This window comes from Aethalodelphis obliquidens, unplaced genomic scaffold (assembly GCF_003676395.1).
Source record: "Aethalodelphis obliquidens isolate GAN/ISIS:26980383/991018 unplaced genomic scaffold, ASM367639v1 scaffold2, whole genome shotgun sequence".
In the NCBI taxonomy this organism is placed as follows: Eukaryota; Metazoa; Chordata; class Mammalia; order Artiodactyla; family Delphinidae; genus Aethalodelphis; species Aethalodelphis obliquidens.
Genome location: NW_020837946.1, coordinates 1950044 through 1962343, shown reverse-complemented (window position 1 = coordinate 1962343; position 12300 = coordinate 1950044). Strand labels below are relative to the sequence as shown.

General features: G+C 61.0%; 1 protein-coding gene across 3 annotated transcripts in view; it reads right to left on the bottom strand.

Annotated features, from left to right (window-relative positions):
* The window catches only part of HDAC4 (histone deacetylase 4), a 284915-nt gene that overhangs the window by 13654 nt on the left and 258961 nt on the right, over positions 1-12300 (bottom strand). For all 3 annotated transcript variants that reach the window (XM_027116793.1, XM_027116797.1, XM_027116794.1), the window contains exons 24-25: positions 4472-4590; positions 2883-3016 (exon numbers count right to left, since the gene is read on the bottom strand). In XM_027116793.1, the coding sequence (XP_026972594.1) occupies positions 2883-3016; positions 4472-4590 (253 nt within the window). The remainder of the gene's footprint in view (positions 1-2882; positions 3017-4471; positions 4591-12300) is intronic.

The window sequence follows — 12300 nt, the reverse complement described above, 5'->3', positions numbered from 1 at the left end:
AGTCAGCGCCTCACCCCTACTCCCCGTGACCGTGATGGCCAGCCCGCTGTGGGCACGGCTCCCTCGACTTTTAAGGACAGGGGCTCGGGCCCAGCTTCTGAACATTGGTGAGCTCGGGTCTGGGAGACTAGGCGGAGAGGGGAGGCGGCTCACTGCCCTCACCTGGGCCACGCACCTGGACCATGCACCTGGGCCCATGCACCCCGCAGGCGGCCACTGGGTGAGGTGTGCGCCAGTGAGCTGGAGCGAATGAGGGAGGAGAAGCCTGGCGGGCTGGAGGCAGACCATGGGCTCCGCGGCCCCCGTCTACTACGCAGCTACTGCTGCCGCCCTCCGCACCCTCACAGAGCATGATGACGTGACAAAGGAGAGACATTCCTGCGTGAAAGTCTCTTCCCCAAGGCTGCGGGTCACCTGGCCCCCCGTGACCTTCTCCACTGATCATGAACTTGGGCTGAATGAAAGGGTGGCATTTATCCCTGAAAAGCCACACGATTAAACAGAGAACTGGCCCCAAAGAAACCTCCCCTTGGGGGTGACATGTAACGGCAGAAGTGACTACCCACCTGCCCAGGGCCCCTCCCTGGGCCCTGCCCAGCGGGCTCCCCGCAGGTCTGCACGCACCACGCACTTTGAGTAAGTGACATTTCACTGTCACCGAGGGTTGCAAATGGCTTGAAGCTCAAACTATCCAACACAGTGACTCTGGGAGCAAGGCCGACCTTCAGCCCCAGCCCCGCAGGGGCCCCTCTGCTGTCCCCCCGCGGGCGGCCGGCTCCGGGGGCGGGCGCGCCCAGCACAGGCCGCCGTCCGCAGCTGGCTGCCCCGTTATCAGCATCATCAAAGGCCGCGGGGCAGAGGGGTGAAGCGCCGTCCAACTTCCCGGCATTAAAAAGATTTTTAAGAGACCTTGATAAAACTAGTGCGTCCTGCTTTTTGATGTGTTTCAGTAAAAGAACATTTTCTTGCTAGAAGTGCAGGAACAGGCCTAGTTGAAAGCCGGGTTCTCTATTGTTATTTTAAAATAACTGGCTCTAAAAATCAAAAGGCTTCAGGATGGTTTGAATATATAAACCAGTTGCCTTCTACTGGTAAAATTTACGGGGGAGATTGCTTTAAACGACGAGAGGAAAGGTGAAAAGCCGTGGACGCTTTGGGAAGCAAACGGGTATTTGCTGGGGAATATTCACGCGTGCGGCTAACCAGCCGGCTGGGAAGGAGAGATGCCACCAGGACCTTGGATCCAGGACCTGTGACTTAGGTTAAAATGAACACCATCCACGACACACAAAGGTCGTCAGGGGAAGACGGAGCCATCCCTGGTGCCCGCCCACCGGAGCCCACAGCCCACACCCCCGTTGCCAGCCAGTGGCCTGTCCTAGTGGACGGCCGGGGAGCCCGTGAGCTCCGGCCCGTGTCCCCACTTGTCCAGCGCTGACGGCCGGGCTCTCACTATGGGGCTCGGGCATCAGGAAACTCCTGTGTTCACAGTGCTCGGATCTTGTGGTTGTTTGTTTGTTTGCTTTTTTAATGCCTTGTCCTCTTTCATCGTGAGCCCAGGCTGTGGACAGCCACGGGCAGGTGGCCACACAGGGAGCCGGGCCTGTGACTCTGGCCGCGGGTCCTACTCTCGGCCTCCGTGCCGGGGGCCAGCCCTCCCCGTCCGCCCCTGAGCTCGGCCATCGGCGGTGCTGTTCCAGAAAGCACACACCTGTCCTACGGCTGGACTTGGCCACCCCCACTGGGCACCAGGTAACCCTGACCCTGCTGGGAGAGCGTCCTTGCGCTTTGCGAACCTGGAGAAGCCCCGCTTCGCCTGATGGGGTGAGGGAGGTGAGTTCCAGGGGTGGCACGAGAGCAGGGCTCACAGCTGTCTCTGGGTGTCCCCGCGTGGGCCCGGAGCCCCCCACGAGGCCCTCTGTGTCTGGAGAGCTTGGGCCCCGGGCACCTCCCTGCTGCAGACTGGGCCGGTGACCCAGGGCACTTGGCCCGCGCTGCCCGAACACCAGCGGCTCTCTCCTTGGACCTTCATGGTGACACCACAGCACGCAGCAAGAGAAAGCCACGCTGTGGGCGGGCGGGCGGGACCCTCCCAGGCTCCTTTGATGGGGTCAGGAGGTTGGTATATGGTCCAAAGGCCATGGATGGATTTAAAGTTTCAGGAAGAGCACATTTCTGAAATTCAAGGTGGAACCTACAAATCAGGCCCGTCACGAACTTCAGGTTCCCAGCAGCAACCCCGGCAGCACCTCGCCCGCTCTGTCCCATCTCCCCGCGGCTGGGAGGCTTCCTCCACCAGGAGTACCGGTGGGCGTGAGAAGCCCCGGCCGGACCGCATGGCGCTCTGGGCTGGAATGCTCCCAGTGGACTGCCCTCCCTCGAACCCTGAGAAGTGCTCCCTCCTGGTCCAGACCCGACCCCCTGAGCCCAGGCCGTCAGGCCACAGTGCCGAGCCCAGCCCTGGGCGTCTCCCGAGGGTCAGAGCAGCAGGAGAGCCACGGTGAATCGGGGCCCCAGGCCCCGGCCCCCGAGGTGGCGTGGTGACTCCTCCCCCAGAACTTGCCTTAGAACGCCCCAGAGACCCGGCCGTCCACGAGCAGGACACCAGTGAAGGCGTTCTCCCCGTAACCCACACATGAAGCTGAGTGCCTTTGAAAGGCAGATCCTGAACCGTCTTCCCAAGAGAAATGGGCTCTGCCTTTGAAACGGGTCCTGCCTTTCTCCCCACCTCCTTCCGGCCACAACTGGATGGTCTGGTCAGGCGTGTGGCAGTCCTCCTAGGTGTGGGTGGCAGAGAGCGCGGACACCGCGGGGACGGCTGAGCAGGGCAGCCCCGGCCCCAAGCCGCGTGGGCCCCGAGCCGCCGTCTCCTGTTCTCCTACCTCGTTTCCCAGCAAAGCAGAGACGCAGGCTTCCGAGGCGTCGCAAATGGCTGTGAGGTCGTGGCCCCCCTCCAGCGCCAGAACGATCCGGCCGCCAGCCAAGCCCATCAGCTGCTTCGTCAGGTACCCGAAACCTGCAAGGGAAACGGGATCCAAGTCGAGGGCAAGGCCGGGCCGTGGCGCCGACACCTGGCAGTGGATCAAAGCGTCCAGGAGTGCATCACATCACGCTGCAGAGACCCAGGGGCTGGCACACGGAGACGCCTGATAGAAGCCAGGCCGGACTGTAATCCATTCATTGAAGAATTTGGGTTCGGGATTCTTTCTGATCTCCTTGGGAATAGGAATTACGATTTCGGAGCTTTGATTTCACGATGCCGCAAACCATCCTGTTTGGGGGCGGGGAGGACCCCGGGGGGAGCCCCTCATCTCTCTCCTGCTGGAACCGCGGAGGCCAGGAGGCAAGAGCAGAGCAGGCAGCTGCTAGGCACAGCCACGTCCACCCCGGAGCCCGGGGGCTTCTGGGCAGCCGACGTGCCAGCACATGCGTGTGAGTGAGCACCAGCTCACACATCAGCACCACGTGTGCCCCTCCAGGGCTCTCGTACATCCGTGTCTGGGACACCTGGCTTTCATCGATAGCCGCAGTCCTTCCACCGCACCCACGTCATCCTCCCCCGGCAGAAAACGCCCGATGGGTAACGATATTACCACCCTCGGCCAGACAGTCTGACGTTTACTAGGGAGCCAGGGAGAACGAGGCTGCGGGACTAGCCCCGTCACAGGCTGGCCGGCGGCAGAGCAGGCCCGACGTCGGGCTCTCCTCCCTGGTACTTCTGCCCTCGGCCCAGTCACCTCGTCAGCCCCTCGTCCCCCCACCCCCGGGCGGTGGACTCTGAGAGGCTGCCCTTTGTTTCCGTCGTTCTCCTCCACGGACCCACGCTCTCCCCGTGCGGGGTGAGGGACAGGCTCTCCTTCACCATCTGCACTGACGGCCAGCACAGGGCCCCCCGGGCCTCGCGTGAGTCACCAGCGCCGCGTCTAGGAGCCCCGGAAGAGCCCCAGGCACCTGGACCACTGCGACACCCGGGGGGCCGGGCAGTGTGGCCGGCAGGGGCGGAGCTTTCATTTCTTCACAATTTGCTGTGACGGAGCAGAAGCAGAGGCCCTCCTCCCCTCCGACTCCGAAGTAAACGGGCTGCCGGCTACGCCCGTCTTCCCGGGTTTGAGGGTCTCCCTTCCCAACCCCCCCCACCCTACGTGGGAGGACAGGTCTCTCAGGAGCGCTGTGGACCCGGCCGCCGGCTGACAGCACCAGCATGCGGGCCCCGCGCTGGCGGGCTGTACAACCTCACGCCAGCACGACCTCTGGGCAGAGCCCCCCGTGGCGGCTTCCCGGTCTACGTGGGCTGTTCACCCCGCGTTCTGTGGGGGCGCCGGCGTCGTGCTTCTGGTGAGATGTAACATGGAGTTTCCTTCCGCTGCCACTAAAGAGGAAGCCTGGCGTGCCCAGCGCCTCTGACGTCTGATCCCCAAAACAGCAGCACCCCCCGCCCCATGCTCTTGGGTCACCCGCAAACCCGACTTACATTTGGCCGAGAGGTTGTAGCCTCCGAGGGGCGTGGGGTGGCCCTCCACGGCGTCGAAGCCCGACGACACCAGCACCACATCTGGGGCAAACTCGTTGGCGATCGGCATGACCACAGTTCTGCGGAGGGCGGGAGGAGGTGACACAGCGTCAGCCGAGGACGCAGCTGGGGAGGGGACTGGACGGCCACCAAGGCCAGCCGCCAGGGCCTCGAGGTCACCGCCCAGCACCGGGGATGCAGGGCTGCGTGGCTGAGCGGGGGCTCTCCTTCCACTGCCTCCTCCCCCCCACCAGGCCACACCGCGGCTCCGGACGACTGACCAAAGACCCACTGCTCGTGGGCCAGGGGGACGTGTTAGGCTAATTAAAAGAAATCTAACACAGAATCTCTAAAGGGAAAACCGATGACCAAATTTAAGAGGACTGACCGATTAGAAATCTAAACACAGAGAAGCTCAGCGGTTAAGTTACATTCGGGAATCAAGTGGAAGGGTCTACCTGAAAGGCGGGGGGAAAGCGTTGTGAACACGATGCCCCTGCGCCCCCAGCTCGCAGCCTAACTGCACCGGCTCGTTCTGTAAATCACGCTTTGGCTGAGACTGGAGAGACCCACGGCAAGTCAGGCGCTCGTGTCTGTGCCCTGAGCCGGCTTCACTGCGTCTGGAAAACCATCCCTGACTTCCCGTCTCCTTCCTGCCCAACGCGGGTGGGGTGGGCAGATCACGGCGCGGGGCCTGGGCTCCAGGGCAGGCCAAGCGGGGGCCACGTGGCTGCCGGCGCTGGCAGCCTCTGTCGACTCGGCCCCCCATCCCTGGCCGGAGGAGCCTGGGCATCGCGCTGCGTGTCGGAAAGCCTGCCTGCTGCCCTGAGCCACTGCACAGAGGGGCCGCCCTCGTCCCGCAGCTTCCCCGGCACGTGAGCCCAGCTCGTCACCTCTGAGGCCCCCTCCCACCCCAGGTCTTCAGAGGCCCGCGTGGGAGGGCGTCAGCGCACTGGGCACGGCTGATGGTCCCCCCACGTGCCGAACTCCAGAGAGCGCCACGGCCACAGGGTGCAAGGCGGCCCGTGAAAGCTCCCACGGGTTCTCGTTCAGCTTTTACTAAAGGGTGAGACGGCCACTTACGCTGGCAAAGTCAACCCCGGAAGACAACTCTGACCGAAGAAACACAATGCTCAAAAGACTGAATGTTTCTCCATCCAGGAAGCATTCTGAATGCAACCCTGTTGAGGAATTGCTCTGATTTCAGGTGGTGGAAGGGCCGAGAGCCCCAGAGAGCCACACACAGGTGAAAACCCAGCCGTCCTTCTCTGCAGGATCCGTGGTGCGGAGCCAGGACGCCCCGGCCCGGCTCCAGGGACCATGCACCACCTGGTGCTGGGAGACCCCAGGGGCGCTTCCCAGGGAGCGTCTGTCCTGCGGTGGGTCAGGCACTGGTCGAGTCTCTGCCATGAAGACCCGCACCGACCGCACGCCTGGCACTTTGCCCACCAAGAAACCCACCTCCGGAAGCAGGGAGCCACGGCCCAGGTGGGCCTTTCGACATCTCCCTGCTTTTATTTTTCTTTCTTCTGAGGCTGCACCCAGTTCAGTTTCCTCCGGAACTGTCTCTGCACAGCCAATAAAAGCAGCTTCAAAGGACCCAGGCTCTGTGCCTCAGGGACCACACCCCGCTTTGGGGGCCCTGGGACACGGCGTGTGACTCTAGACCAGGGGCTGGAAAGCGTTCCTGCCAAGAGCTAGAGAGTATTTCCGTCTTTGGGCCACGTGGTCTCACCACCACCCTTGTCACGGGAAAGCAGCCTCACATGATGCGTGAGCACATGGCCGTGGCTGTGTTCCAATAAAACTTTACTTAAAAAACACATGCTGGGTGGTTGAGAGTCCGCCTGCTGATGCAGGGGACACGGGTTCGTGCCCCGGTCCGGGAAGATCCCACATGCCGCAGGGCGGCTGGGTCCGTGAGCCATGGCCACTGAGCCTGCGCGTCCGGAGCCTGTGCTCCGCAACGGGAGAGGCCACAACAGTGAGAGGCCCGCGTACCGCAAAAACAAAAACAAAAACCACATGCTGGGACTCGGCCCATGGGCCGCAGTTTGCCAACCTCGCTCCAGACTCCTGTCATTACAACTCTGGTAAAGTTCTACCACGCATGACAACAGCCCCAGCTTTTAATGTTTCTCTGTGCCACTGGGACGCTGTCACAAACGTTCCCAGAATCTGTAAACACGAAGTAGAGAAGAGCGCTGTCTTTTAAACACAGCATCTGGGTCAGAGCAGGCCTGGAGTACGTGTTAACAATCCTGCCACGGGGGCCGGAAGTGGGGAAATTCCTGGTCCAGGCAGGGAGGAGGGAGAGAATGCCTCGGGGATCCAGGAAGAACTGTCCTCTTTCATCTCCACGCCCAGCAGATGTGGTCTGTCTTCCCAAAGGTACAGGCCACCGTCCGCCCGTGAGGACCTGGCGGGGCTCCTCCACAAGGACCTCCATCATTCCAGGGAGGCTGGTTTTCAATTATTTTAATGAAGTTCTTGTCACATAAACTTTGTCTTCAGGCCAGAGGCCAGTTTCAGCCGTGGTCTCGGTATGGATTTTAAAGCCAAGACCGTTTTTCAATGAAAAGCGCAGACATCTCAAGGCAGACACCAGCTCATTCACCAAGAGCTCCGGCAGCCGTTTTGAAGCAAGTTCACGCGGGGGGGCTTTAGTTCTCTGCTTTGAAGTATCGCTGAGCTACTGCATTTCTAACCCCCCACAAAATTAAAAAAACAGCCCTGTTAGAATCATCATCATTAAAGGAAGTTAATACCAAGAGGGGCTCTGGTGTCTGTGCTTGGTGTGTGGCTTCACCCCAAAGCCAATCATAACGAACTGTAAAGCACAGTTGATCCCATGTGTGGGTGTGTGGTAGGGGGTGTGTGTGTGTGTGTGTGTGTGTGCGCGCGCGCGCAGGGTGGCAGGTGTGGGTACATCGTCAGGCACGAGCGTAAGCAGCTGAGACAGCTGATGTACGTGTACACACGTACTCACTGCCTTTTCCTGATTTGGGACCCTCTAGGTTGTAATCCCAAACACTTCCTAAAGTAAGAAAATCTGAAATGGTGCTGTATGCCAGGCGTGTGCCGAGTGGGTCTCCAGCACTGATTTGCAGTGAGCCCTGAGCCCCGACAAATGTCACCTCCCCTCGACGGGACTTGGCCTCCTTGCAGGTGAGAAGAGGGCTGACGGCGGCCCTCCTCACAATCCCACCGGTCTGCCTTCTAAACCCTGCAGCATCGCCCACCCAGGACCCTCGGGCCGGAGGGAAGCTGAAAGCGCACCACCGATTACTAGGCTCTGCAGAAGAAAAGGGAAACTGGCCTTACATTTTATTTCTAGAATGACATTCTAAGGGACAGCTTAGCCTGAAAATAATAAGATGTGAGTATTTGCTGGAGGCCTTCTCTCAAACCACTGCTTTAAGGTGAGTGTGTCCCTGGGGTCCCCTGTGGCCTTCTGCAGGGCAACCGAGGGCAGAGAGGGGTGGGCTGGGAGCTTCCCAGGGTAGCAGACCACTGGTCGTCCGCTCACAAGGAGGCAAATGCGCCAATCCCCGAGAGAAGAGGTGGCCGGGTGCAGCCCTCCGAGTGGGAAAGCGGGGAGGAGATGGTTGTAGGGACGAGCAGCGTGTGTCCCAGAGCCTCTGCACCCCTGGGGCTCATGCCGGGGGTGGAGCTCAGGTGGGCAGAGCCGTGCAACCCACATGTGCAGCTGCCCGTCGCCCTCCTGAGGCCTCCTCTGGGCCCGATCCTGGGGCCTCTGCTCCGGACACCACACTGTGCCCGCCCCTCTGTCCTTAGCTCGCCGGCCGGGCCACACCTGCGGCCAGGTTGCCACGGGGAAAAGCTGGGCTGGGCGTCCGCTGAGGGGCAGGCTGGGCAATGGGGCGGATGTCTCTGACGAGCCAGTTCCCGCTCCGGGAAGGTGGCAGTGCCAGGTGGTGCTATGGGGCACTTACAGCTCCCAGAATCGTTTCTTACAAGCCACCCTATGACCTCAGGTGATCAGATTATGGGGCGTACCAACACGCCATCTCCAAAACTCACAGTGGAATCTAAACGCAAGAGCTGATTCAATCATCTGCTTCAACTTCTAGAAAGAAAGGAACTTTCGATTCATCCCCCAACCAGGGCCCTGCACAAAACCCACCGCACGGGTGGTCCGCACGCACTGGGGGCACAGCCTGGCGGGGCCAGCGGGCCGAGGCGCTGTCTTTGGGGGCTGTGGTCACCCACGCCGGGGCCTCCACCGGAGCCGGGGTTCAGGCCGGGTCGCTGCCCCTGGGTCCCTGCTGCCCCTCCAAGCGCCCCGGAGGCATGGTCCACACACACTGGCCCCTGGAAGCTTCACCCACACGGGCCTCCTCCCTCACTGCCGTGCTTTTGGCTGGTCTCGCAGTTATGCATCCCCAGCCGGGAGAGCGCCCGTGAGCTGGAAGCACCAGGCAGAGGCTACCAGCGGTGGCTTTACAGGAGGCTGTGGCCTGGGTGGTACCTGACAACACAGCTGCAATAATCACAGCATTCTGATCGTTGAGAACTTTCTTTTGCTGTACGTTGTGCAGGTTCTTGCTTTCAGGGCCAGGGCGAGGGCAGGTGTGTTCCCTCTGGGATCTGGGATCTCCACACACCTGCACGGTGGGCATGGCCTCTGAGCCTCCCTGATTTGGGGTCCCCCGCGTCCCTTCAAGACCCCTCTCCACCAGGACCGCCTGGCGAGTGTCTGGAGCACCTGCTCGTCCAGCAGCCAAACTCTGCTGCGAGTCAGAATCAGAACAAAGACGGTGATGACGGGAACTCAGCGGCCCGGGCCTGGCCGCCCGGACGGCGATGCCACGGCCTGTCGGGACAGAGCTGGACCTGGTGGGCAGGCTGAAACCCGTCCACAGTGGACGCCGTCCCCGCTCCTGCCCCTCTAGGCCCGGCCGCCCTTGCCCACGGCCCCCCTCCCACTCCGGAGCTGCTGCCCCACAGGCCGCGGGTCTCCTCGCACTCGGCTCACCCCGCCTCCACCTGCTGAGGTGGGGACGCTCCTCCCCCTGCCCCTGCAGCCTCCTGGAAGGGGGGTGGGTGCATGCCTACTCCAGACCCTAACGTACCCTTGCCCCCTCCCGCCCCTGCACTCCAGGTCCCTCCCGTCGCCCCCCAGGAGGCCCCGTGCCCGCCCAGCCTCCCACCACCGCCAGGCACCATCCTCGGGCCTTCACACAGGTGGCACGGAGGCTCTCAGAGCACGCAGCCCCCCCCACTGCTCCCTTAGTCCCCCAGCACTCGGCACTCCTTCCCTTCGCGTGCCCCGGGAACGAATGCCAGAGGCGGTGAGCCTGCCGAGGGGCCTGCGACCCACCCCAGCCTGAGGAGCGGGTCTCTGCAGGGCCGGGCGGCGACCCACCAGGCACCTCCCGGACCTCTCCCGCCGCCCCACGGGGATGCTCACCTGCCCGCCTGCACCCCCAGCTGTTCCCCAACCAGGTGCTTGGAACCGCAGTCTTCGCTGTCTCTTCTCCCCACAACACTTTCGCTCCGTACCCAGCACATTCTGTCCCCGCCCCATCCCCCCCAAGGCTGTCCTTCCTGGGGTGCCAGTGGCCGCCCAGCTGCCACGCTGGGAACGCTTTCCGGCTTTTCTGCGTGAAAACCTGCTAAGGCTGAGGGTCTCGAGCCCCACCTGGAGCCCGCCCCTCCTGGCGTGCCCACCCTCCTCCCACGCCAGTGCCCTGAGACCTTGCTGGACCCCCCGCCCTACTCCCCGTCCCAGCCAGGTGCCCTCAACCTTCCTGGGCTCGCCTAGGCGACCCAGCGTGGTCCCCCCACTCCCAGGACCAAGCCTGTCACCGAGCTGCTGTGAGACTGCTGGTGACCGTGCTGGCCAGGCCCTCGAAGGCTCCAGAACCGTCGGGGTTAGACAGGCGGGTTCCACCGTCAGGCCTGCTCCTGCGGGCACGTCACCCTCCCCGACACCCCATGCCGGCTCTTCCTCCGGGGCCTGGCCGGGAAGCTCCCTCACCTGCGGGCAGGTGTGAGTCCCCCTCCATCATCACATGCCCGCCTCACCTGCTCGGGGCTCTGCCACCCACGAGGACGGTACCGCGTGTGCCCCCTTTTATGCAGGTACAGTGACGGCTTGCTGAACACGGGATTGCGAAACTCTGAGTTTTTAGCTAATATTTTTTTGCTTCTAAAATCACTGCAGAATGTCCTCAGACAAACTCTCTACATAGGAAAAGACGTGGATGCCCTTAAAGAGATACAGAATTGCCTCTAGCAGTTTTCAAGTCAATATCTTCACAGCAGTGAGCGCTGGGCCCCCGGGGCACAACATTCCTGGAACAGATGCGCCATCGTGAATGCAGCCAGCGCCACCCAACTGTACGCTCGCACGTGGTTCAAACAGTGTGTTTTATATATACTTTAGCACAACAGAAAAAACCTGTTAAAAAAACCCAAAACACACCTCATCGTAAGACACAAAAGAGCCTCGACCTTCGTGCCAGGCTGGAAAGGTCAGGGTAAGTGAAATGAACCTGCCCAGCTGCTCAGTTTAAAGGCAACTCGCACTCACTAAGAGATTAAAGCTTCCACTCTCGAATATCCAGCTTCACCGCCATCTCTGATAACCTTTATGATATCGCATTTAAACCCAAACTACGACCTAAGAGCACGAACAATCCCAGCTCCATCTCTGCACTGCCGGGCGGCAGGTAAGTGAGGGGTTAAGAAAAGTGCATCATTATCTCCTGGCCCGGAGGCCTCAGCCCTGCTCAGCAAACTTCAAAGCCGCTGGCCTGGCTGGTTTGAATTAAGGTTCCCTTTTCTCCTACAAGTCTCCAAGCCCAGGAGAAAGTGCGGCTGCCTCTGGATTTCATTAGGGGCAATTTTCTTATCTCTTCTTCATCTCGGGCTTGATCTCCTGAAATGCAACGAGGCAGGCGTGGGTCTGAGCACAAGGTGCTGCCTCGAAAGCATGAAGGCACGCATGGCCTGGGGCCCCCGGGGAGCGGGGCAGAAGGAGGGAAAACGGATCCTGACCCTCCTTCCCCCATCCGATCGATGCCCAGGGAACCATAAATCGTAAACTTCAAAGTGCTACTTTACATTAAAATCAATAAAAAAAAATCCTGAAACAATTTTCCTTTTCAAAGAGGCTATCTGAGCTTTACAAAGTTCATTTGATAGGGCGTCATCGTGTACATGCCTGGCAGAAGACTAAAACGGAATGTCAACAGAGACTCAGAGTGAAAGGTCCATCTCAAAGCTGGCGGGGTGGCGGGGTGGGGGGACCTCCAGGACCCGCCTCGCCTGCCCGCTGGGCCGGGTGCGGGCCTTTCCACCCCGATCAGAGTGCCCAGTGCACACTGAGACAGGCCCTGGGGGCCGATCCAGTCGGAGCCTGGCCTGAAGGAAGAGAGAACCACCGTTTTTATCGCTTTAATCCACAGTTTAAAGAAAGCTCCTCCTTCTCTGCCTTCACCAGAATTCAGTGACACTGGGTCCCCCGAGGCCCCAGAGTTCACTCGGGCTCTATCTATGCCTCTTACACGGAGTCCAGACCCTTTACCTCTAAGGAAGCCCCCTAAGAGGGCCGGTTCTCCTGGGGGAGGTGACAAAGTGCTGGTGGCCGGAGGGCACCTCAGGACAGGCAGTGACAACCCCGGCCAGTGATGGTGGGTTCAGATTTCCTGAAGCTGATACTTAACTATGTACACGAGCAGCTTTCAGATGTGGTATCCGTTTGGGGGAGTCCTTCTCCCCTAAATAAGGGAGGGCAAATGTCAACATTACATTACGTCTGA